The sequence below is a fragment of the Ceratotherium simum genome, unplaced genomic scaffold, assembly GCF_057802395.1.
Source record: "Ceratotherium simum simum isolate JZ-2026a unplaced genomic scaffold, ASM5780239v1 HiC_scaffold_43, whole genome shotgun sequence".
NCBI classification, from domain to species: domain Eukaryota; kingdom Metazoa; phylum Chordata; class Mammalia; order Perissodactyla; family Rhinocerotidae; genus Ceratotherium; species Ceratotherium simum.
This window is the reverse complement of record NW_028261259.1, coordinates 7,787,390-7,814,703: the sequence shown is the minus strand read 5'-3', so window position 1 is coordinate 7,814,703 and position 27,314 is coordinate 7,787,390. Positions and strand designations below refer to the sequence as shown.

General features: G+C 41.1%; 1 protein-coding gene and 1 pseudogene across 8 annotated transcripts; both read right to left on the bottom strand.

Moving 5' to 3' along the window:
• Positions 1-5,059: 5,059 nt before the first annotated feature.
• Positions 5,060-13,106, bottom strand: LOC147911519 (uncharacterized). 8 transcript variants are annotated; one of them, XR_015550827.1, is made up of 9 exons: positions 12,851-13,106; positions 12,020-12,111; positions 9,833-9,940; positions 9,494-9,529; positions 8,905-9,126; positions 7,830-7,978; positions 7,270-7,530; positions 6,853-6,920; positions 5,060-5,143 (listed from the first exon to the last, which is right to left on the bottom strand). XR_015550827.1 is itself a non-coding variant. In XM_087427934.1 (8 exons), the coding sequence occupies exons 2-5, from the start codon at positions 12,037-12,039 to the stop codon at positions 7,876-7,878; spliced, it is 381 nt and encodes a 126-aa protein (XP_087284060.1). In that variant the 5' UTR covers positions 12,040-12,111; positions 12,851-13,106; the 3' UTR covers positions 5,060-5,143; positions 6,853-6,920; positions 7,270-7,530; positions 7,830-7,875. The 8 variants fall into 8 exon arrangements, 3 of the variants coding, with proteins under 3 accessions (XP_087284060.1, XP_087284061.1, XP_087284062.1); XR_015550828.1 differs by lacking the exon at positions 8,905-9,126; XM_087427934.1 differs by lacking the exon at positions 9,833-9,940.
• A 5,548-nt stretch (positions 13,107-18,654) lies between these two features.
• On the bottom strand, positions 18,655-23,702 carry LOC147911518 (vomeronasal type-2 receptor 116-like; annotated as a pseudogene).
• Positions 23,703-27,314: the final 3,612 nt, after the last annotated feature.

Here is a 27,314-nt window from a genome sequence, read left to right as displayed (position 1 = left end):
TACAGGCCAATATCACTGATGAACACAGATGCAAAAATCCTCAACTAAATATCAACAATTCGAACACAGCAATATATTAAAAGGATCATATACCATGATCAAGTGGAATTTATACCAGGGATACAGGGATGGTTCAACATCTGCAAATCAATCAATGTGATACACCACATTAACAAAATGAGGAATAAAAATCACATGATCCTCTCCACAGATGCAGAGAAAGGATTTGACAAGATCCAACATCCATTTATGATAAAAACTCTCAATAAAATGGGTATAGAAGGAACGTACCTCAACACAATAAAGGCCATATATCAGAAACCCACAGCCAACGTCATACTTAATGGTGAAAAACTTAAAGCCATTCCTCTGAGAACAGGAAGAAGACAAAGGTGCCCACTCTCGCCACTCCCATTCAACATAGTACTGGAGGTTTTGGCCAGAGCAATTAGGCTGGAAAAAGAAATAAAAGGAATCCAAATTGGAAAGGAAGAAATGAAACTCTTGCTGTTTGCAGATGACATGATTGTAAATATAGAAAACCCTAAAGAATCCATCAGAAAACTATTAGAAATAATCAACAACTACAGCTAAGTTGCAGTGTACAAAATCAACTTACAAAAATCAGTTGCATTTCTATACTCTAATAATGAACTAACAGAAAGAGAACTCAAGAATACAATCCCATTTACAATTGCAACAAAAAGAAAAAAGTGTCTAGGGATAAATTTAACCAAAGAGGTTAAAGACCTATACAATGAAAACTATAAGACATTATTGAAAGAAATCAGTGATGACCTGAAGTAATGGGAAGATATTCCATGCACATGGATTGGAAGAATAAACACAGTTAAAATGTCCATATTACCTAAAGTAATCTACAGATTCAATGCAATCCCAATCAGAATCCCAATGACATTCTTCATAGAAATAGAACACAGAATCCTAAAATGTATATGGAATAACAAAAGACCTTGAACAGGCAAAGCAATCCTGAGAAGAAAGAACAAAGCAGGAGGCATCACAATCCTAACTTGAAAATATATTACACAGCTATACTAATCAAAATGGCATGGTGTTGGCACAAAAGCAGACTCATAGATCAATGGAACAGAACTGAAAGCCCAGAAAGAAAACCACACATCTGTGGTCAGTTAATCTCTGACAAAGGAGCCAAGATCATACAATGGAGAAAGGAATGTCTCTTCAATAAATGCTGTTGGGAAAACTGGACAGCTACATGTAAAAGAATGAAAGTAGATCACTATCTTCCACCGTACACAAAAATTAACTTGAAATGGATAAAGACTTGACTCTAACACTTGAAACCATAAAACTCCTAGAAGAAAATATACACAGTACGGTTTTTGACATCGGTCTTAGTAGCATCATTTACAATACTATGTCTACTCAGGCAAGGGAAAGAAAAGAAAAAATATACAAATGGGACTACATGAGACTAAAAGGCTTCTGCAAGGCAAAGGAAATGATGAACAAAACAAAAAGCCAGTGCCGACCCCGTGCTTAGTGGTTAAGTGCACACGAACCGCTACTGGCAGCCCAGGTTTGGATCCCAGACGCGCACAGACGCACTGCTTGTTCGGCCATGCTGAGGCCGCGTCCCACATACAGCAACTAGAAGGTTGTGCAACTATGACATACAACTATCAACTGGGACTTGGGGGAAAAAAAAAGTGGAGGATTGGCAATAGATGTTAGCTCAGAGCCGGTCTCCCTCAGAAAAAAAGAGGAGGATTAGCACAGATGTTAGCTCAGGGCTGATCTTCCTCACAAAAAAAAAAAAGAAAAGACAGCCCACTAACTGGGAGAAAATATTTGCAAATCATATATCTGACAAGGGGTTAATCTCCAAAATATATAAACAAGTCATACAACCCAACAACAAAAAAACAGATAATCCAATCTAAAAATGGGCAGAGGATATGAACAAACATTTTTCCAAAGAAGATATATAGAAGGCCAACAGACACATGAAAAGATGTATATCATCACTAATTATTAGGGATATTCAAATTAAACTACAATGAGAGATCACCTTACACCTGTCAGAATGGCTATAAATCCCAAGACAAAAAATAACAAATGTTGGAGAGGATAAGGAGAAAATGTCACCCTCACACACTGCTGTTGGGAATGCAAACTGGTGCAGCCACCAGGGAAAACAGTATGGAGATTTCTCAAAAAATTAAAAATAGAAATACCGTACCTTCCAGCTATCCCACTACTGGGTATTTATCCAAAGAAATTGAAATCAACAATTCAAAGAGATTTATGCACCCCTGTGTTCACTGTGGCATTATTCACAATAGCCAAGACATGGAAGCAATCCAAGTGCCCTGCTACAGATGAACAGATAAAGAAAATGTGGTATGTATTATATACAATGGAATACTACTCAGCCAGAAAAAAAGACAAGATCGTCCTGTTTGCAACAACCTGGATGGACCTTGAGGGTATGATGATAAACGAAATAAGCCAGACAAAGACACTTAGCATTATTTCACTCATATGTAGAAGATAAACATACACAGGAATAAAGAGAACAGATTAGTGGTTTCCAGAGGGGAAAGGGGCTGGGTGTTGAGTGAAAGAGTTAAAGGTGCACATATGCATGGTGATGGATAAAAGTTGGACTACCGCTGGTAAGCACGATGCAGTCTATACAGAAATTCACAAATAATAATGAACACCCGAAATTACACCATGTTAAAACCCTTTATAATTTCAATAGAATAATTAAAAAAGAAACAAAATTATTCATTCCTCTTTATGGTTGAATAGTATCCCACTGTGGGGATAAACCACACTTTGTGTATCCGTTCACCAGTAGATGGACATTTGGGTTGTTTTCCATTTTTATGTACTATAAATAGGTTGTTATCAACATGTGTGTACAAGTCTGTGTATAGACATATGTGTTTATTTCCCTTGGATGGATTCCTAGGAGAGGAATGGCTGGGTAGATGTATGTAATTTTTAAAGACGCATCCAAGCTATTTTTCACGAGCACTCGATGAGCGTTTCAGTGACTTGACATCTTCAACAACACTTGCTATAGTCAGTCTTTTTCATTCTAGCCATTCTCAAGTGTGGTGGAATCTCATGATGACTGTCACTTACATTTCCCCAATGACTCATGTGGTGAAGGAGAAGGCAAGCCACACACAGATTGGGAGAAAACATCTGTAAAACATATCCCTAGAAAAGGACATGTATTTATAATATATAAAGAGCTCTTACAACCCAATAGTAAGAAGAAAAGCAACACGTCATGGCTTACCAGGACACAGCAGATCAGGTCTGTGATGAGCACCAGGAGTCCCGCCAAGCAGATGAGGATGAGGGCCCAGAAAGGGAGGTCTGGGGAGACATGTGGTGGGGTGAGCCACGTCCTGTCATCGCCCCAGGGCTCCTGGTGACCCCACTGTGCCTCAACCGTCCTTGACAAGGGTTGGCCAACTTTCCTCATCATCCAAGACCCTGTGCGCATGGTTCTCTTTGATGAGGCACAGCATCAAGATACACTCCCCCTACCATGGGCTGAGGCTTCCTGCAGGTTTACGAGGCTTCTCAGTCAAGGCATAATCTCTGTTGGGAGAATATTCTGGAAGTGAATGAAATGGAGAATGCATGTGAGTGTGTTTCACTCTTTTTAATAAAACTTTTTAGACACAGAAAAATAAAGGGAACAGTCTCATAAACATCCATCATCTAAATTTAACAATGTATATTCCATCTAATTAAAACAATATTGCATCAACATATAAATTATTAACACTTGCCACCCCTGATTCATCCCATGTTTTCAATGAAATATTAAAGTCAAGTAGACATCATGATGTTTCACCCCATTTTAGTTTCCATCTCTAAAAAGTGAGCACACTTTGCTAAAAATCCAAGACAATTATCACAGAACAAAAGTGTAATAAATTAAACCAAATTCATACCTCTGGGCACAGAGAACTGAATTTGGGCTGGACTTTCTTATGACAGCCGGGAGCAAAATGGGTCATCACAGTTGGTAAGCCTATGGGATATCTCTAAATTTGTAAAATCCAACTCAAAAGTATTCTTCCATGCCTAGAAACACATCATCCCCTTGTCCTTTATCTATTTGCTTAATATTCATTTTCTAGGATTAACCTACAATGTAAGTTCCTGCAGGAAGTCTTCTCTGATTTCCGCCTGCAAGTATGAGTTTGTTCACATCAAATAATTGATAAGTTTCAATTCTCTATTCTTGTTATTGCCCGCTACAACATAACCTCCAGGAGGGTAGGACACACAGCACCCAGTGGGCATGGGGGGAGGGGTGCAGGTCCCCCTACTTGTACCTCTACCCAGACAACCTCTTAGAGGTATGCTGTCTGATATGGAGCAGCAACAAGTCTCTTTTTGAATTAAAATTAATTTTAGTTAAATAAAATAAAAATTCTAGTACCTCAGTAACATTAAAAATCAGTAACAATAAAGACCAGTCACAACACCATCCTTCAAGTACTCAACAGCCACATGCAGCTGTGCACTGGACAGCACAGATATAGAACATTCCACCACTGCAGAAAGTTCTAGCGCATTGGTGCTCATCTACAGCAGGACTTGGCAAACTATAGCCTGTGGATCAGAAACTACATCCACTCCTAAACCTGTAAGTCTGCTTCACACACAGCTGGAGGCCCCAACTGACCATCTGGCCCAGTTGCTGTCAGTGCAGAGATAAGGAAACAAAAGTCCAGAGAGGGGAGGTGACTAGCTTTAGGTCACAGACCTGTCTAGGAGAAGGTGAGGGCCTCCTATATTACACTGGTTTCCTTTTCTCTCTCTCAATGGTGGGTAAAGACTAGGGGACTAAGCCACCTCCTGCCAGCCTGAGAAAGTTCAATGCTCTCTCAGCCCCAGGCATCCAGAGTCCCAGGAAAGGCCTCACTTTCTTTCCCAATGACCAGGGAGCCTTATCATCCCCAAGGACACTCTTCCTATCCAGGGTCAAGTTCTGCAGCTGGTTACCATTCTGGGTCAGCCGCAGGATTTCCTCATAGATGGCAACTCTGTCCAGTCTCTGTGCCGAGGCGGCAAGGCACACAGGGAGTCCACTCCAGTGTGGTTACTGTGGGGGACAGACCTGGAAGGGCACAAGGGATGAACAAGGGTGTCTGGAATTCTACCCTGATTCTAGATTCCCTGCTTCAGGGTCCTGTCCAAGAGAACTTTCTGCAATAATGTAAACATTTGTCTGCACTCCCAAATACACTCATTATTAGCCCCATGATGTTATCAAGCACTTAAAATGTGGCTAATGTGTGTAAGTCAGGAACTCAATTTCTCATATAATTTCATTTAAAGTAATTAATTTATAAATAAATAACCACAGGGAGAACATTTCTGAAACTTTGGAGTAACGACTTCTGCAAATGCATAAAAACAATGAGAACACTGGTAAAAATGGTCAAAATCAACTTTTCAGAAGTCTATAAATTAATCAACGGCTTGTAAGATTCTGAGGAGGGTTGAGTGAAGAAACATGGTGGAATCTTGATAAAGGGAGCCAACTTTGTGGCACAATAACTTGCACTATTCCCAGCCTGCTCTCACAATATCCTCTATAACTTTGAAAACCATCATTCTCAGAACTATAGTGGCTGAGACATCCAGCAGCCCAGCAGCCATAATGGGTTTGGAGTTCTCAAAAGAGGCATCCCCACCGAACTGTCACTAGCTGACCTGCCTGGCAGCTCCCTGAAAAAGCCCCATGTTCAGGGATTGTCGTTACTTAACTCAGAGCTTGCCCAGGGAGGAAAGTCCGACCCCAGGGCACTTGCTAAAAACAATCAGGGCTAATTGTTTTCTATTGTAGTTGCCTGAGGGAGTGATACCAGCTGAGGCAGGCAAGAGGTGAGCCAAAAACTTAGAAGAAAAATTGGGGGAATGTGATGTCCACAGGGGCCTTTGAAAAGTGGCAGTGTATTTGCGGGCATCTAGAAGGCCACAAGGGCTCAGGGCTATGGCATGCCCAGGAAAGACTTGAGAACATCTTAATCTCTCACCTCTAGTTGAAGGATTGGCTTAATATCTGAAAACTTGATTATGTAATACACCATATTAATAGAATAAGGGCCAATACCACGCAATCTCAACCACATATACAGAAAAGAATTTGACAAAATACAATGCCCTTCATATCTAAAAAAGGAAACACTCAACAAATTAGGAATAGAAAAAAACTTTCTCAACCTATAAACAGCATCGGTGAAAAACCCACAGCTAACACCATATTCAATGGTGAAAGACTGAAAATTTCCCCCTAAGACCAGGGACAAGACAATGATGTCTTCCCTTATCTCGTTAATCACAGGTACTAGAGGTTCTAATGAGGGCAATTAGGCAAGAAAAAGGAATAAAAGAAACCCAGATTGGAAGGGAAGAGGTCAAACTATTTGTTTTGCAGATGAGAAGATATTGTATATAGAAAAACCTAAAAAATACACTCCTCCCCACACACAATATGTGAACCGTATCTCAATAGGTGTATAAAAAATTTAAATTGCCCCATGTGCTTAATGGCTCCACTACTGGAGAGCACAGTTAGACTGCTGATATTTGTTGAAAGTCTCCAGAAGAGGAGGAGGAGGAGGATGCTGGAGGTTGGTGGCCCCAAATGTTAATGCTTTTCTCATCTCCTGAAAACCTATGGAAGGAGATGGTAGGATTAGCTGACAGGGATGTGGGGCAGAATGGGCACCATGTCAGTAACTTCCAGATCAAGGATGTGTCACTTGAGCTCAGAGTCATCAGCCACTAGCTCAGCCAATGCTTCCAATCTCCTCAACCTACATCAAGTCGGTGACCAGGCAGAAGTTGAATATGTCTCACAGCTGGCTGCCTCTGTAGAGCTTGGTGACCTAGAACAAACGCGAGGGAGAGTGGGTGAGATGGAGGTCTCCTCGGGATGCAGGGGGCCACTGGAGCCAGTGAAACATCACAGACCTTTGGGCAAGGGAGACCTGACTTCAAATCCTGACTCTGCCCCTAACACACTGTGTGACCTTAGGCACAATACTACCATTTATGAGCTTCAGTTTACCCATGTGAGAAATGGGGAAGGCAGGTAGAACATCACCTCTGGACACTGAGAGAACCCAGACACGCAGGGAAAATGAAGGGTTGAAACAATCACATAACAGATGTAAGTCAGGCGGAGGAATGACGCTGCCCTCAGAGCAAGGAGACACGGGAGAGGGCAGACCCCACCTGGTCCTGGGTGTCTCTCAGCAGGGCGGTGTACTCCGAGGATGTGGGCTCCAGGTTGCTGAGGTTCCCGATGATGATGCAGAAATGTAGCTGGTGCTCTCTCTGGATGGATAAACTCTGGGCTGCAGAGCCTGAAGCCACCGAGAGGAAGAGCAGACAGGTGGAGACTCTCCGCTCCCAGAACAGAGGCATGGTGGCGCACGGGATCAGGGTGGTGGGTGCAGACGATGTCACACTGGTGGCTGCCCATCCTTCTCAGGCCTGGGGAGAGAGGGATGTGGGGACTCTAGAGAGAGGTCCTGAAACCTCTTGGGGTGGGGTCCCGAACTGGAAGGAGGAAATGGGAGGACAGTGGGGAGACAAGGAGGGGTGGTCACAAAAGTGGTCATAAGGGGCAAATGCTCAGGGGAAGGTCTCACCTGAGGGAGACCAGTCTGAAACTCGAGTAGAATGGTCCCAGACTGCTGTTCTTGAACAAGGATCCAGCTGGGGAGGAAGGAGGAGGAGGAGGAGCAGGAGGGACAGGGGTTGGGGGAGGGGCTGGGTTGGATTTAACCCACCAGGAGCTGCTGGGACCAGGGTCTCATCAGGCTCTGCAGGACCCTCTCAGTGGAGTTGAACGTGGCTGAGCTGTTGCTCCTTTCTGATGAATAACGGAGGGCGGAGATGGTGACGTTGACTGTGAGGGTCTTCAGGTTGTGCCCCAAAGCTGCAAGATGAGAGGGAGAGCGATGGCCATCACTGAGAGCTGGACTGAGACCAGATCAGAGTCTTGCACTCATTATAATCTGTCGTCTTCTGTCCCAGTGGCACCAGCACCCACCCATGTGGTCACCCAATTCAGAACCAGCATATCTGCTCAGCACCTCCTTCCTCCCAGTAACACCAATTCCAGTTGCACACTGGTCCTCACATACACTCCATCCTTGTCCCAGCTCAGGTCTTAACTTCCTTCACCCGGGCCAACACCCCAGCAGGCTCACTGCATGCTCTATCTAAAGGATGTTCTACATGGACTACTAGAAGAATCTTTCTGAAATGAATACCTCACTAAGGGCACCACTGCTCTAGTACCACCCATGGCTCCCTCTGGCTTTCAGAATTTAGTTCAACCTTCTTGACCTGGCACTCAAGGCTCTACTCAATCTGGCTCCTGCTGACCTTTCTGTCTCATTTTATCCATCTACTGAGGGTTAAACTTCATGCTTCATGCAAACCAAATTCGTTTCAATTCTCCCCTTATGGCATGTTGTTTCTGGCCGGAGAATTTGCTCATAGAATCCACTCTGCCAGGAAATCCCTTCATCCTCTATTTGCCAGGGTCCCTCCTACACATTCTTAAAGACTCCATTCTGGTGAAACTTTCTCTAGCAAGCTCTTCCCCTCCAAATTATGCCAGGTGCCTCTCCCCGAAACATCCCACATTGTATTATAATGGTGTGTTAATTTCACAAGACTAGGGGCTCTCTGAGGGCTGGCCTTAGACTAAATCGTTGGTATAATCTTTGTGATCAGAATGATTGCCCTAAAACCAGAATTTCATACCCTGGCTTCCCAGCTCCTGGATCACAACTGGCTGGTGGAGGAGTGGGGCCAGAGAGCTTCTCTTGGGAAGGAAAAGGGGCCCCAAGATACCTGTGGTGTCTTCTCGTGGCACAGGTGATGATCAAGTATGCAGGGACGTGGTGGCCCCCTCGGGAACTGTGGCGAGGGCTGTCTTCAGGGAGGGATAGAGTGGGAGGAGCCCCCAGGCTCACCCGGGCTCCAGCAGTGGCTGTCCCATTACCACCATTCACAGATGAAGCATAAATGAGAGTGAGGGGACGGGTGACTGTGTGAGTAGAGAGATGAGAAAGCCTGTAGATGAGAGGAGCCCGAGAGAGAGATAGGTGAACAAGAGAGACTGAACTGGGAGGAGAGACAGATGGATGGGCAGAAAACTGGACAGACGGATGGGATACGTGGAAAAGGAGGACCAAGGGCGGCACTTTAGCAGAATTAAAGTGAAAATCACATGGGGTCAGAATGTGGTAGAGAACATGTCTCTGTCTAAGGCTTTCTCACTCTGGCTGGAACTCTCCACCAGAACCCGGGAGGGAGAGAAGGGATGAATTAGGGCCCTTCCAAGTCCTTCCCTCACCAAGAACAGCAGGTGTAGGAGAACATGTGCTCCTCAACCCCAAATGCGGACGGGTCCCAGGAGATCAGGGCCAGGAATACTCACTGTTGGTAGTCGGGGCCACGGCTCCATAGGTGTAAACTGTGGAGAGAAGGCGAGAGGAGCTGAGCAAGAGTTGGGGTGAACATAAAGAATTAAGGGAGAGGGAGGATGTAGGGACCTTTGTGGGAAAAGCAGAGGGGAAAGCAGAGGGGAAGAGGGGAGGGGTGTTCAGGGGGGAGACAACGAGATGGAAGGTGGGTGGACCCAGTGATCACACAGTGATGACAAGACTGAAACCAGACAGGGAGGAGAGAGTGATGGATCATAGCTCACTTTAGAGCAAAGGAGGCAACACAGAACTCCAACTGGGAGAGACAGCATGGCTGTAGCACAGCCCCTCACCAGTGACGTAGAGGCTGTCCCCGTCCAGGGTGAAGGAACCCAGGTGGGAGAAGCCCTGGGTCTCATGGCTCAACTCCCAGTAGAGTCACTCTCTGTCCAGCCCCGGACCTGCGCGTGTCAGAGTGGAAGGTGCAGATGATGTCCACCCCAGTGGCTGCCCCACCCTTCTCAAGCCTTGGGGAGTAAGAAGATGGGGATGTGGAATACTGGGCAGGGGTCCTTCTGGGTGTGGAAGGCGAGAGAGGGGAAGGGAGGAGGCTGAGGGAGATGCTGAAGGGGCTGCTCTGATGTCTGCAGGGGCTCTCCTAGGTGTCTCCTGTGTGAGACAACCCCCTCACAAGTAAGGCCTGACTTCCTTTAGGATGTGGAGGGGGGCATGTGAGTTTCAAAGAGGGGTGAACACACAGACCTGGGCGAGGGGACACCTGCAGGTCTGCACGGACAGCAGCAAGGAGCACAGTCAGTGCCCTGTGCCATCTGACACATGCAGGCAAGAAAGTACCGTTACGTTCTCTGGGTTCTACACTCCAAGGTCTTTTCTTTCTACTTCTTTCCTACTCCACAGCCATCAGCCAGGCGTAGGGAACAATCATCTTATTCCTAATCTTATTCCCAGCACCTCCCATCTTGCCTCTTAAGTCTTCATTCTTAACCATGAAGTCCATTTTATCCCCCGTGCTTAGACCAAACGCTAATTACATCATCCTTCTACTTGCATCTCTCCAGAGTCTTCCCACTGGTCTTAGAACAGAGTCCCAAGTCACCCCTGATCTGGTCCAGCTTGTCCCCCCTCGCCGGTGTGGCTCACACCCCTCCCCCTGTGTTGACTCAGCTCAGCCATGCCTCTTCTCAGTTCATGGACACACCAGGCTCTCTGCCTCAGGGGTTTCCTCATGCGGGTCCCTCTGTCTGAAACGCTCTCTTGAACACACTCCCACACCCTCATCCAGTCTAACCCTCCAACTAGCTAAATCCAGTCCCAACTCTAGCTCTCAAGCTAAATATCAGTCCTTCTCAAGAGGACTTCCCTGGCCCCTCAGGTTGATTCCCCTTGTGACAAACTCCCACATAACTCTCATCATTAACTGTCTAAAATCCAAATTCCCAAATACAATATAAATTCCATGGAGGTGGGACAACTTCTCTCTGGTTCTGCAGGTCCCCATGCATGTGGCCCAGGGCCTGGCTCATGAGATGAGGAACCATCCCGGTTTGTCTAGGACTGCCCTGGTTTGAACACTAAACGTCCTGTGTCCTGGAAAACCCCTCTGTCCTGAATAAACGAGGATGGTTGGTCACCATAAATTATACACTCAGAGACTATCTATTGCATCCAAGCACACATTCCCCTCAAGAATGTCACAAGAAAGTTAGAATGAAAAAGGCACACACACACACAATTAGTAGAAGCCAACAACTAAATGCAAAATTACTTAACAAGATTCTCTGCAACGTGAATCACCAGACCGTTATTTTAGAAAAATTTCAAGAAACAAAGTTAATTCCCTTTAGAAGGCAAGGTGGTGAGGCCAGTCTTTTGGAGACTATTGCCCTTGACTTCAATCTACAGTTTTGCTTAGTAGTCCTCTAAATGATTTGAAATGTCATAAAGAAAAAAATGCTCAAAATAAATCTGGCTACTGGCAAATTCACTTTTAAATTTGTTATTAATATAAAGAAGTTCAAATCATCTTTTTCCCTTAATGCTCCTCTATTTCAAATTTTTGTGGAGGATTTATAGGACTTTAGAAGTCAAATTGAATGGTTCTAAGGAATGTTGCTGAGTATCCCTGGTAATATTTAATGGGATGTCTTCTAACACTACATACACATGCAAAACTTTTCTATATTTATAATATATATAAATCCTGACTTTTGAGTATTATGCAATGCAAGTAAATCTATATTTTCTACTATAATCCACATTTGCAGTTATTTACGTTTCTTTCATATGTTCTAATTTGCATATAACTGTACTTACTGAAATATTTACCACACAGAACCACACACAGCTTACCATCTTTCTCTTGAATATAATCCATCAAACATCAATAATTTTTCTCAAGATACCCTCACTCTCAGTGAGTCCATGTGGTGACAACCCGAGCCCAGGAAACTCCAGTGACAGGTCTTCCGCACAGCGGAGGCTGCCGGAACCTCTGGGTACCAAGTCCACAGGGTACTCACCTGGTCACACAGAAATCCATGGATCAGCGAGGACAGGTGGACCCTGAGCCCGGTTTCACCTCAAACTTGAGCTCCACGGATGCTTTTCGTGTCTGAGGGGGGAAAAAAAGCGCAAACAAGCTTTTGAGGCCTTTTATAGGGTGTTGGATGGAAAGGCCACCCCATTCACTCTTATTTTTTTTTTGTATTTACTGATTTAACTGTAACTGTAGGCTGTGACTGGATTTTCCCGATTCCTATCCAGCCACCTGCTCCCCGAGATGGGAGAAAGCAGCTTCGTGCTGTGTGCACTTGAGTCGCTCAACTCACTTGGCTGGACAGAGACTTTTTGGTGACTCTGGACCCTTTAAACAAGCTTGTCATTTAGGGACCCTTTAGTGACTCGCTGACTTGTCAACAATTTCCACACTTCATTCAGGGCTCGGGAGATTTTCAGGCCCTGGAGCAGGTCTCTCAACCTCAGGACCACTGACATTTGGGGCTGGATAAATGTCTGTCGGGCTGTCCTGGGCCCTGGAGTATGCTGAGCAGCATTCCTGCCTCCCCCTCTAGACGCCAGGAGCGCCCCCATTTGTAACAACCCAAACACCGCCTGCAGACGGGGATAAGCCCCCTGGGGACAAAATCACATGGAGGACAGTGACGGGGACTCTGAGGAGAGGACGGCGGCGCCCAGAGCCTGGAGGAACAGCAGCTTCGGGGGCCCTGAGCAAACAGCCCGGGGGAAACGGGGCTGTGAGGGGACGGAGGGACGCTGTGCCCTGACGGGGCTGCCTGCAGCCCAGGCCCCTCCCTGGACCCCTACCCGAGCCAGGACCGCCCGCCGCTCACCGAGGCCCGCCCCTGAGACCGAACGTCCACGAGAATCCGATCGGCGCCTAGAAGACAGAACACAATGTGAAGCCCCCTGCTCGATCCACGGCGCCGCGCTTCCGCTTCCGGTCTCGGGCGGGCATTCGAGGAGGACGGAAGTTCGGGGAGGACGGACGTTTGGGGGCTCCGGGTTGAGGCGGCGTGCGGGGCGGGGCGGGGCCACGCACCCCAGAATCAGGGGAGGTGTCTAGTTTCTAGAGTGAGTTAGAGGCCGGGTCACGGGCTGGGTCAGCACCAGGGACAGGGACCAGCTCTAGTGGCGGGGCTGTGGGTGGGGACAAGAGTGTGGGCGGAGACCAGGCTGTGGGCGGAGCCAGGCCCGAAGGTTGTGGGCGGAGACCAGTTCCAGGGGCGGGAAGAGGCGGGGGTGGGGCTGGAATAAGTCAGGCCTACTTCACAAGGGGAGGAAATGAGCTCCAGGGGCAGGGCTTCAGGCGCGGCTTTCCCTGGACCCCTAGACTGTACAGGTAGCTGGATGTTGAACAGCTTTTCTTCATTCCTTTCCCCACCTTTACACAGACTCATAGAATGATGTGCCCATATTTAAAATTATAAATTTTTTGTGCGGGTTTGCTTTTCTTAATTTCGTTTAAAAATTGGATCATATATTCACATTTCTCTACAACTTGCTGTTCCAAGCCAGTAGATCAGGATATAACGCTATTTTAATTTTAAAAATCTGGGGGGAGGTAGGCCACTACGTCGTAGATACACGTATAGGAAAACTTGAAAGAGTGGTGCAAAGTCAGTAAAATATTCTCCCTCTACCACTGTCTCCCAGTCCTTTTGCACAGAGATAAACATCCTTTTCTCCTCTATCCTTCCAGACATACTGTGTATATGTGGGCCTGTGTATATGTTGAAGCCCAAGAGGGATGTCCCCAAGCAAAACCTGAAGCCCATGAATTGTCTCATGCGTCAGAAGTTACTGGAAAGAGATTTAAATTTCCGGTGGAAGGAGATGAACCAGTGATGAATCCAAAGGGCGACAACAAAGAAACAAGAGAATTTTCCCATTTAAAAGGTCAAAGGAAAAAGTGAGAAAGAAAATGTATTCATAATATCTGACGTAGCACATCTCTGGATAAGATTCATATGCTATAAAATGGTAAACACTTATAAAACAGTAGACATTGAATTTTGATTTATCCTAATTCATTAAATAGTTATATTGGGCAAGGGGAATTATGTTTTTCACATATGTAAGAACTCTTCATGCTGATTGTTTCAGAGAAGAAAGAAAGTATAAATAGTCAAAAGCTGAAAAATGAAAATGCTGTATGAGTAGCTAATTTAGAAATATAGATTTTCAACCAGAAAATTAAAGAAGTTGTTTTTGGAACCAGAGTCAAGAGTGGGGAAGGTAGCTTTTCATTATAAGGCTTGAAGTATTATTTGAGAGATGTGCGTATAGACACACATACACACACACACACACGGGAGCCTGAATTTGTATTCCAAAGGGATCATCTAACTCTACAAAGAGTTTGCATAAAGGATTCACTTTACAACAGTAGAACATATTTTGAAAACTACAGACGTCAAGCGTAAAAAAAGCTGTCATCATCCCGGTGGAAAAATGAATGGGGCATCACTTGCCCACCGACATGGTGATAAGCATTTTACGTACATTACTCTTGAGTATTTTCACAGCAACCCATAAGGAAGATGGTATTATCTATCTCCATTTTGCAGATGAGGAAATTGGTGACAGCATATTGCTAAAATTTTCATATAAGTTCTCAATAGATATTGTTTTATGTTAAAATTGTTTATTGAATTTTCTTTTCATTAGTAAAATGATATGTGCCATTCTTACAAATAAGCAAAGGGTGTGTACAAACAATTTAGCAAAGTGACAGTTTTATATCCTTTTGATATTATTAAATATAACTATCATTTTTATTATTTTTCTGCTCTCTGCCTCACATCTAGGAAGATACTTCCTATCCTAAAGGCTTACTAGAAAACTTTACTAAAAATCAAGAATCAGGGAATACCCATATTATGCCCCCTTCCTGAATACATGAAAAAAAAAAGCCATTATAACAAATTTTGTACAAAAATCTTAGATCATTCATGAACTGATAACAACACAAATCATGATTAGGCAAGGTATTTCTGTAGAATGACAAATATTTAAACTTTAGACATTTAGAAAGGTAGTTCATTACAGTAACTAATGTGTATAAGAAGAATTTTTTCAAACTCCCTAAGTGCCAGGGAATCGTTTGACAAAATGCACTGCAATATTATTCACAATAGCCAGAGATGGAAACTACCTAATTGTGAATCCGTGGGTGAAAGGATGAAGAAAATCTGGGGCCTCTATACAATGGAATATTATTCAGCCTTAAAAAGGAAGGAAATCCTGTATTCAGAATTGCTTGCCTGGATCATTTCAGTAGCCATGTGCTTTCTTCCTTAGTACCCTCTGGTCTATTGGCCAAAGACATACCAGGGTGAACCTTTTACGATGTAGGCGCCACGACCTCTAGTGGATCTCTAAATGAGATTTTGGAGGTGGACTGCCTGGGTACCAGCTGTGTGACCTTGGACAATTATATAACCTCTAATATTCCTCATCCATACAATAGAGGTTAATAGTATTGTCGTCATAGCTTTGATGTGAGGATTAAATGAGTGAATACATGTCAGATGCCTAGAATGTGCCTGGCACATGGTAAGGCAACATGAAAAATTTAACTGTAATTATAACCAAATTAAATATTGTGATGGCCTATTAATTAAGTTGAACCATATGAAATTTCTAATAGTCAACCATTTTGACCTATTATTATTGTTGAATAAATGATAAAACTCAGTCTAGGCAGGTTGTGTAGAGTCAAAAAGGATTGGATAAATTAAAATGTTATTACAATAAATAAGATGAAATAGATTGCTTTGCAATTTACAAAGCAGTTTCTCATACTTTGTTTCATTTAATCTCTATAGAATGCCTTTCAGGGTATTATTACCACTGTCTCGGAAGGAGTAACTGACTTGCCCCAAATCACACCACATTATATAAAACAATTAGAGTGGAAACATCATTTCGTGTATAAATACCATATGATATTTTGTTTTCCCTTCATAATATCATCCGTCCTCTCAAGAAAGTGATGAAATAATGCTGATTCCTAGGAACTTAGTCTTAATGAGACATACTCTCAGATGATCAACACTATGTCTTTGAAACAGGGGTGTTGCGAGAAGAAACTTGAGACCCATGATTTCTGGTTGTTCAAGTCCATGCTTAGAGTTCTGGGAAACAGTAAAAGAAGGGAAAGGGTGAATAATAGTCCAGAATGAAAAAAGTCTGACGTATATGTAACTTTATTGATCACCTCAAAATTCTCTTTTTGTTTATGGTCTGTGACACCCTACTAGAATATAAATGCTCTTAGGGTAGATCGCTGCTATCTTGCAGCAAGTGGCAGGCGCTGAGTAAATATTTATTAAAGAAATGAAAGAGGCCTTGAATACATCTGCTCTTTAGTCACCAGAGAACAGCCTCATAGCAGGCAAATGACATCATTAGCATAATTTTAAAAATCATATCCTTATTAGCTCGTAACCATGGATTCAAGGCTCCCATTTATTTCATACTTTCTAAGTACAGAAGAATTCTGGTGTATTAGGGAATGTTTCCACAGCCTCGCTGTAAAATAAAGCAAGACTTTTTGGCCCATTGATTGCTGGTTCCAGCAGGGCCCATCTCTATGCTTACCTCTAAACAATTAACTATAGATTTGTTATCCCAATGAACAGCGATTTGGTATGGAACCTGTTTTATCAGTGTCATGCAAAAGTAGACATTTGATATGTCTTTAAGGGGTGATATGGATAATAATGTTGATGCAGAAGAAGACAACTAAAAATTCTCTCTGGTCTTTGTCAAGTGCATCTGGGTGAAGGGTATCTTGGAGTCACTGGATTTCAGAACTCAAAAAGACTCATCCAACTCTTCATGTTACAGGTGAAGAAAATGAGGTCTAAAGAGGTTGAGAGATTTGACCAAGACTAATTCCTGGGACTAGAGAGAGATCCTCTGATTCTCAGCTGGCCACATTGCATAACATCTCCAGCTCCAAACAGCCAAGAGAAGCAAGTCTGTTGATTTCCAGCTTGAAATGTTTCCCCTTCACGTTTTTACTTTCTCTCTCTTAGATGCCTGCTCTGCCCTGACAAGGAATTTATCTGATGTTTACGCTACACTTAAGAAGAGGAAAATGCTCCTGGCAAACACTATTGTGATTCAGTGTGATAGTGGAGAGCCCAGTCATGAAAAAACGAGAATCAACAGAATAAGAGGTAAATAATATTAGAGAAGAAGAGAAAATCTATTATTTTAGTGGGACATAACATAAAGTTTAGAACTGATAAATAAGTGCAGTAATGTGAAAGGAAGCTAGATTTCTATATGAAACATCAAAAATACTGTTATATAAGTAAGAATTAGTTTAAACATGTAAGTAATTATTCCATTCCTAAGAGCAATGAATTATTTAAGATGAGTAGTTAAAATAATTGGAACTACACATTAGTTATATGAAGAAGATTATAAAGAGATACAAAGCATGTAAAAGCTCAGATTAAATGGAGAGATATACTATACTTGTGACTGAGAACAGTGTTTCAAAGATAGTTTTCCAAACATTATTCAGATTCCATATACTTCAAATCAACCTTTAAAATGATGCAGTGTTTGTTTTACAGACTAAAAGATATCCATTTGTAAAATAAAACACTGGACCATCAACTAACATTATTCACAAGTAAATCATTCCAAATGGATTATAGAGCTAAAATTAAAAGTAAAATCCCCACGTATAACAATGGTGGATGAGAATATAGAAGAATATCCATAATCTTAAAGTTAGTGAAGATATTCTTAATATATATGCTTAAAGATGTCTGGTTGAAAAGAGGAAGGAGAAAAAGTAAAATGGAAAGTGATATGGTCTCTGATTTTCTTTCAGAGACTTAATCTAGAGAAGAATATTCCAGTCTACGATATTGGATAAAGAAATAGAAATCTGTGATAATTACACAAATAATGAGAGGACATATTTAAATGGTAGCATATTATGCTACATCAGTTAGCATCTGATGTGTAACAAACCATCCTAAAATTTGGTGACTTCAAATAAGAATAGTTTATTTTTTCCCAAGATTCTGTGGGTTAACTGGGAAGTTATTTTGATCTTGACCTATTGGTGGCTCAGCTGGGATTGGCTGGTCTAGGACAGTTTTACTCACACATCTGATTGTTGACTTGAAGCCACGTAGAGTGATGGAGATGTGGAGTCTGTCTAGACTCATTCACATATTGATGGCCTCAGGCTTCCCAAGGGCAGCCAGAGGAGGACAAGTAGCAACAATGAACAAGTGTTTTTCAAGCCTTTGCTCATGTCATTTGGTAATATCCCATTGGTCAAAGCAAGTTACAATGCCAAGTCTACCCAGAGTCAACGTGGGATGCTATAACCAAACTGACAGAGGGAAAGGACTGATGTGTGGCCATTTTTGCAATCTCTCACACATAATTTTAGAGGAAAATTAGTATGAATGTTTGTGTATTTGTTCATTTGAATGCCCAAGGAAAATTGTACAAAGTCAAAAGAAACATAAAGCAAAAAATTAAGTGGAGATGTAAGGTAAGTTTAGTTGGTACTGAAATTGAGTCTGGAAAAATATAGTAGTTTATTTTTCAAGTTTATGCAAGTTCTTGTGACCTATGAAAATAACTTACATTTCGATTATTTTTTCCCTGAGTGTGTTTTATTCCTTAACACTTTTGATGTGTTTCTCACTGGCCTTAGGAAAATAACGTAGCACTTGGGAGCAAAGATGCAGCCTAATAGACCCACATTGGAGGCCAAGATGGAGCAGACTTCCACGGCCACCATGACCTTGCCCTTGGTGCTGTGTTAATGGGCAGGAAGGTGACCCAGACACTGCAGAACACCAGCATGCTGAACGTCAGGAACTTGGCTTCATTAAAGGTGCCAGGGAGGTTCCGGGCCAGGAAAGCCACAGTGAAGCTGCATAGGGCCAAGGAACCCAGGTATCCCAGGACACAGTAGAAGGTAGTGACTGAGCCCTTGTTGCACATGATGATGATGTGGCCGTGTTCAGAGTGTGCATCTGTGTCAATGAAGGGAGGAGAGGTTCCCAGCCAGATCCCACAGAGACTCAGCTGGATAAAGGAGCAGATGTGAATGATGAAGTTAGGTGCCCCTGACACCAACCACTGCCACATCCTTCTCCCTGGTGCAGTGACCTTGAAAGCCACAACCACAGTAATAGTTTTTGCCAAGACAGTGGAAACAGCCACAGTGAAAACAACTCTAAATGTGATTTGTTGAATAATGTAGGTGGCTGTGTTGGGTCAGCCAATGAAGAGTAAGGAGCAGAGGAAGCAGAGGGTGAGGGAGAAGAGTAGGATGTAGCTGAGAGTCCAATTCTTGCTTACAGGAGTGTCTCAGTGCTTCACAAAGACCCCAGGGACCACTGTTATGACAACAGAGAAGCAAGGAGCTGTGCAAGCCAGAGTCTTCCCTAAAGAATCTTCAAATGCCAGAAATGTCACAAGTTTCTGCAAGTGCGATTTCTCTCATTGTTTGCATACTGGCTTCCTGGACGCCCTATACATTGATCTCTATTTGAAAAGGAAAGGAAAGTCTTGGTGTTTCAGTCAGCCACTCTTCCATATTCCGAAGACAAAAAACAAAAGTCTCATTGGCATTATAGGGCCCACAGCCCACACCTTATTTGGTTGTGAGACACAATGTTGCAGACACTTACGTTAATAATATTCACATTAAACAGTCCCGTCCTATGTCAGAATGCTTTTAGCTTCAAGTAAGTGATAATCCACCTCCAAAAGTTCCAAGTTTGGGTCCTGTGTTAGTTGGATGTGTCCATAAACTTGAGGGTTTAGGGGCGAATATTTTAGGTGGTGGGGACTTTGCAACACACCAGTGAGGTACTGGGAAAGTGAGGCAGGGAAAGGAAGGCAGGGCATCAGGGACATCAAGTGCTTTACCACTGTGCTCACCTAGATCTCAATCGCTCTGGGGAGCACTGTGAGGCAAGAAGAACACATGGAAACAAGTCATCTCAGCTGAGGATGAGACAGCTGCAACACATATGCAGGCATGCCCATCAGCCATCATTCAAGGGCTGTGCCCAGGGCTATGAATTTGTATTTGTCAAACTTTTCCTGTAAAGTGACAGAGAACAAATATTTTAGGCTTTGTGGGCCTGCCACAACTACTTAACTCTGACCTCGGAGCATGAAGCAGCCATTCTTATTGTTGAAAGTGGGCATTCTTTTCTTGTTCCTATTTCTGCAAATAATATTAGAACAATGCAATTACTGTAATTACAGCTTTTCTTTTTGAATCACTTTTCTATATAAATCTTATTTCTCGATTTTTCTAACTCGATTTTTGTTTCATAAAAAATGTAGTAAAATTCTTAACTTTCAAAGTAAATTCCTTCGGTAATGTGGTTTGAATTGCGTTAAAGCTAAAAATTATTTAGACAAGGATACAGACTTTTGTAATATTCAGACATTCCATTTGGGAAATTTAATGGCGCTAAATTCATTCATTTTCTTTTGCAATTCTCAAACACATTTTTAGCCAAAATTAAAACTATACTTCGCATAACATACAGTAACTACTTACTCAGTACACTTCTTCCATTATACCTAGCTATTAGAACCCCAATTTTGAGTGACCTAAGCCAATTGTGACAGATCTAAGCTAATTTTTGCCACAGTGTGCTCCACCTCACTTGTGGGTTATGCGCCATGGACATAAATCAATGACAATCTGATTGTATGGTCTCTTTCTTGCACTAAATAAAACGTGCATCAAATAGGATGCTATAGCTGACTCTTCCTCGTTCTTTCCCATGTGGATGCTGTGCAGTGGCAGACTCTTGTAAAAATAAAATCCAACACACTAAGCATATTCAAGCAAAAGTTATAGGGAGACTGAGTCTTTGTTATCAAAATGTTGATAGAAAAAAAAACCTTTGCATCTGTCTATTTCTGAAATTCTTGTAACCTAAATAACAAATGTCTTGACTTAAGACCACTATGAGGTTCTCTATCACTTTCAGCTGAACAGTCTAACTAATGTACTTTGTGCATTAGATTTTTATGTTTTTGTGAGTGAGAATGAGATTTTAATACTGCATTATCAAACACTTTACTATTGATATGTAGGAAAATCCTTATTATTGATACATTATTTTCATCTTTTATTTATTTAGTTAATTATTTATTCATTTACTTATTTATGTTTTGATTGAGGAGGACTAGCCTTGAGCTAACATCTGTGCCAGTCTTCCCCATTTTGTATGCGAGTGGCCACCACAGCGTGGCTGATATGTGGTGTAGGTCTATGCCTGGGATTTGAACCCATGGACCCGGGCCACCAAAGTGGAACATGCTGAATTTTAACCACTACACCACAGGGCCAGCCTGCTACATTATTTTAGATCCCACTAATTGATTAGATATTTTTGCATTGTAATTTAAAATATTTTTTGCATTATGTAAGTAAACATGGAAGCGGATTCCACTGGTTGCCTATTCATGACCCATCTGTCCCCTTCCTACCAGCAGCTCAGTTGTGCTTTGACATTCAACTTCTTCCATGAGGCCGTGTGATTGAGGGGAGGTTGAGAAGTCTAAATCAATTATAGTTGGCCCCACTGGGAGGATGTGTTTTTGAGTGACTGTTACAAATTCAGGCAGACTAGATGCCCACTCTTTTTCATCTTTCTGTTTGCTTGCTATGATATAATACTTTAAACAGCTCAGCCTCTGAGACCATAAGGAGCCCAGCCTGTAGACAAAGCTGAGAACCAAAGATGACAGAGCAAATTATGAGAATATCATGTGTGCTTGATTATAGTTTTGAGCTGCTGATTTCTCTAATCCTGGAGTCATTCTATTTCTGGCCTTTTTTTTTAATTGTTTCACTTTTTTTTTTGAAAAGTGATATTTATGACAACATTCATTAAGTAAATAACAAATAGAATGACACATATTTCCCTCTCCATCTTTGTAATGCAACACTGTGCTTTTATTTTTTCTGGCACAAAGAATCATCATAGTAAATTACTCTGGTCTTTTTTATGGGATATAATAAATATTTTTTAAAAGACACATTTAGTTTGTTTTCTTTTTAATTTATAGCCAGATGCATTCTAACAACAAACATAATTTGTAAACATGCTCTCTCTACCAGACCATTATTTATTTCTGTAATATGTTATTTCATGCATTATTTTACTGGACAGAACATTTAGCAATGTAAAGAGACAACTTTGGTAATAAGTATGTGTGAGTTGTTTGCTGTTTTGTTTGGTAAGACTGGAATAATGTACTTTAAAGATGATGGTCTTTTTTGTTTTCATTATTTACCTATTCCATCATCATCCATGTTCAGTCTTTTATCATCTCATTCCAACCATATTAGTCCTATTCCAAATGTCTGAATATGCCAAATAAAAACATTTTAAAAACACTTTATTGAGGTATGATTGACATACAAAAAGCTGTACATATTTAATGTATACAACTTAATGTGTTTGGAGATAATATACACCCGTGGAACCATCACTACAATCAAGTCCTTAAACGTATTCATCACTTCCAAATGCTTCCTCCTGTCCTCTTTATTTTTTTAATTTAACTTCCTTTTTTAAAATACTTTTTTTCTTTTGAGGTAGGAACACTTAACATAAATCTACCCTCCTAGTAAATTTTCAAGTCTACAGTACAATATTGTTAAATATAGGCCCATGTTGGGTGGTAGGTCGCCAGAACTTATTCATCTTGCATAACTCTTGATGTCCAAACTTCTATTGCCAAGAATCCCTCTTCATCTTGAACTGACAAATCCCCACATGTTTTTAAAAACTCAACTCAAACATCAGCTTTCCATGAAGAATTATCTGATTCATCCAAGTAAGACTATCTACTCTTGTTGACTCTGCTAACATCTAACTACCTTTATTATGGCACTTTTCAAATTGTCATGTTATTCTTTTTTCACACGTACCTCACTATGATTTCTTGGAAAGAAGGGCCTTTATCTTATCAAGTTTGCATGCTCACTTCATGGTTTATATCTTCTACTAGAGTAATAATAATATAATATATCCATTCATTTATTGAATCTTTAGTTCCGGTTTTTGCACACCTACTATGTTTAAGGCATAGTGCTCGTCACCTTGGGTGTATAGATATGAATAGGAAGCATGTCCTAAAGACACCCACACTTACTTCCATCATAATTCCATGTGTGTTATTCTGTGATCAAGATGAGTATATGGTGCTACGGAATCTCTAAGTGTTTGCCTAACACAACATGTAGTTTAAGAGCTGTATTCCCTTGAGAAGAGCTGCTTCAGCAAAACCTAACAATGTGAGTATAAAGAAGCCAGATCAAGGTAACTCCCAACATGGAAATGATGTATTGATTACCTAAATGAATGTATTGAATGAGTGAATGAAATAATAGAAAATAAAGAAGAAATGAGAGTCTATTGGTTAATCCCAGACCCTTTACACTTTATTTGGAGACAAAGAAGGGGTGAAAGAAAGTGATTGTAATTATGTAATTTTGTCAGTTCATACCTGTCTGATTACATATTTCTCTCTCTGGGCACAATACACAGTCAAAGCAGCAGGTAGCTCTCTTCCTGAGGGAGTTTCCTGAATCCTGGCTGACAGAACATCCTACACCCATAGGGGGGAGTTTGAAAGAAGAGAATTATTGATAATACTGAACAATACTATATAATTGGATAATATTTTATTATTTAATAATATTGAATAATCGATAATATTGGTTAAATTATCTCAAAAATTATCTTAAAGATCACCTCTAAGATTTGACATGATTGATGCACCCAGGGAAAGCAAAATAAAATCAAGTTCATTCTGCAGAAAAGAGTTCCCAACATGAAGATACATACTGATTTAAAAGATTTTCCATCTCAGTGACTAGGACACTTGTTTGTTTTAAGGAAAATGGGGCATCTGATCATGAATCATATTTGTTATTGCCAAATGTGATTCTGAATATGGTATTCCTGGATCACTTTTTTGAACTATAAGCAGATTTTACCTTAATAATAAATAATATTTTAATTCATACAATACATTTATATGAGAATTGTTTGATTAGTACAATATGTAATTATTGAATTTATTTAGTAATATATTTAATGTCAGGTAGATTATACACCAAGGAAACAGGGACAGGCTTGAATGATATAATATAGCATCTTGAGGGATGGCTTACAAGACTGAGTTTTAAAGGGAAATCTGATGTGAGGAAGAATGTAGTTCCTGGAAGAGCAAAAATAATCTTTTTTTCTGATGGTGAATTTTTCTACAAGAATGTATAAAGGTGGGATGAAGAGATGGAAATATAAAGAATATTAATTAAATATTGAAATATTAAAAAAACACTCAATGTCAATTCTTTTGATTCTAGTTAAAGAGAATAAAATTTGTTTTCTGGAATAAAAGCAAATGGCCAAAGACAATTTTAATTGTATCAACAAGTCATCAAAAGGCTTGGTCGTCAGCACCTGTTATGTCTTCGAGGCACAATGCATGCAGAGCAATAAATTTGCAAGAAATGAGATTGACACTTTTTCAGCTTAAATGGGAATTTAAATCATCAATTTTTTATCAGCTCATCATATTAAATTGGTAGCCTCACTGTCCTGCTGTAACATATAAAGCATTTCAAAATTCGGGAATATCTCCTTAATTAAAAGTGTCCTTTCAGGCTGGCCCCGTGGCTTAGTGGTTAAGTGCTCGTGCTCCGCTGTTGGCGGCCCAGGTTTGGATCCCTGGCGAGCACCGATGCACAGCTTCTCTGCCCATGCTGAGGCCGTGTCCCAAGTACAGCAACTAGAAGGATGTGCAGCTATGACATACAACTATCTACTGGGGCTTTTGGGGGGAAATAAATAAATAAATAAATAAAATTATTTTTTTAAAAAGTGTACCTTCAATATCTCTTGGACAGTAAGAAAAATTATATCAATAAATGAGAATTTTGTTATGAGTTAAATAATTTCACCATTATTTTCGTATACGGTCTCTATCTTGTGATGTAGATGAAGAATTAATCGAAGATTGAGTTTTCTGCAGTCTTTTTGAATCCCAGGGCCCAGTCTATCAGCTCCTCATGTATGATGAAACCTTGACCACGTGGATCCTGGGGAACAAACTCCCTTACTTTCACCTGAAGTCCAAGACCTTTGGGAATGATATAGTTCAGAATTTCATGCTGTGACACAGAGTTTCTTTTCTCAGCCAGTGACACATGAGCTCCAGTGCTGTTTTTAAATTGGGTGTTTTTTAGGAATGGGTGGAGCTGAAAGGGAGACATAATTGGGAAAGGAAATGAGGGTGGAAATTGAGGACAGAAAACTCATATACGAACGGGTGGGGCTCCTGAGTTGCCCAGCAATTAGATTTTTTCCCCTCTATATCAGTAATCCTCTGATTAAGTTCAATTTGGGGAGTGTTTACTATTTTGCATACTTAAGTAAGAAGGCATTCCTGTCTGCCCTTAGAGAGAACATGGTGATTTGTTTAAAACATTCCTGAAGATTCCATGTCCAGGGAGTGCTGTAGGGCTAAACCTGAGCTGCACCTTGAGCAATGAGGTTTGCTTTAGGGGTGCTAGTGAGTTTCCTTGAACTCAAGAAGAGACAAAGAAAGACAGCTTGCTTCTTACTAACTTTGAACAAAATATTTTATTAAATGAGAGAGAAAAGATGAAAGCTCCTAGTAAACAATATTCATACAATAATTGATATAATTTATATATAAATATATAACTAATATTTATATAATACATAAATATATATAAGGTTATATATACATAAATAAATATATATTCACAATAAATGTGTGTATTTAGATCTAATATCACATTAACTTCCTTGTACCTGAGAGCAAGAATTTCAAGACACATTATTCATAGGTTTTGGATTTATAAAAGTCTAGGTTCATATAAGTAGAATTGAAAAGGTCTTGGGGAAATTAAAATATATTTCAAAGTATTGGGGTTCTCATCTGTAAAAAGGGGATCAATCTCCTTGCTTCCAAAAGTCATTTTAAATTTCAAAGAAGAAATATTTATTTAACTATCAGTAGCCTTTCTAGAAAAATGCAGGAATGTTCAAATAAATTGTCCTTTCCCCAGTGGCATTTAAGTTATCACAGGCTAGGGCCAGAACTAGATTTTGAAAATCCCTGAATTTTTAAATTCCCTTGGATGAATTGTCATTAAGTCTTATCTTAAAAACTTACCTCTCACAGTGAAAGTTTTTAATTGATTATTTTTAGTTAAAAGAGTTGACACTGTTGCTAAATAGCCCCTACAATCATTAGAGATTTACTTGCAACCTGTACGAAACAACAGCAATTCATTATGTTCAAGTCACCGCTGATCTGTCGCAATGTCACTATTACAATTCTATACCCAAATGAAATAACTCTCGTATCCTAAAATACAATAATGGGAATCATATTTAAGGGAGGAATTTTACCTGTTAAGTGAGAAACATGAGCTGACCTGCATTCCATTATGGACACCACTTCTGCTTTTATCAAAAGCATTTCATGGAGGGCTCAGGCCACCACATCCACAGCATGATAGATGTAGTAGCTGGATCCAGACATGGTCGTGTCTAATTTGTCCTTTGGCAGAGAATCCAGGGAAGCATTGAGCGGACACTCCAAAATTTTCCACATTTAGTTCCTGCAAATGAGCAGTTAAAAATTTCAAGCCATAATTTGGTAAAGAGAAAGTCTTCTGGGTATTTAGAGGGGCTAACTGTCCATAGAGAGTGTTTAAATCCAGATATCTCAAAGTTCTGGTGTGCAAAGGAAAGACTCCCATGGTAAGAATGAAAAAGGGGTGAAGTGGAAAAAAAGAAGCATCCCACTGTGGTGTAGTGATCCACACCTTCTGAGTGGTTAAATAATACTTTCCTGCAATGCTCACACTTATTAATATACTTGTGTCACCATACATGCTAAACATATTGGCTGATCAGCCTATGATTCTGGCCATGAAGTTCCAATCTTTTGAAGAGTACATCCTCTTGGTCACAGGTATCTTAGTCACAGGCAGACACCGTTCATAGTCTCCTCTCTTCTAAGTTCCCAGAGGAACTGCTCACTTTTTATATCAACTGACACTAAATTTCCCACCCAAGTCCAGCCGAAATGTATCAACAGCGAGACCCTTCTGAAGACTAAAGATATGTCTTTGGAAGCCATCTGATAGAGAGGAAAAGTAGTCCTTACCTTTCAGTACAGGATCAATATCTCCATAGGTGATCTGAATCAAAAGAGAAA

What these genes read in the sequence shown, in the direction of transcription:
- LOC147911519 (XM_087427934.1), bottom strand. Translation starts at nt 12,039, where the DNA reads ATGGATTTCTGTGTGACCAG. An exon ending in CGTGGCCCCGACTACCAACA is followed by an intron (nt 9,127 to 9,493) that starts GTGAGTATTCCT and finishes TCTCATCTACAG; the next exon opens with GCTTTCTCATCTCTCTACTC. An exon ending in GCCACGAGAAGACACCACAG is followed by an intron (nt 7,979 to 8,904) that starts GTATCTTGGGGC and finishes CTCATCTTGCAG; the next exon opens with CTTTGGGGCACAACCTGAAG.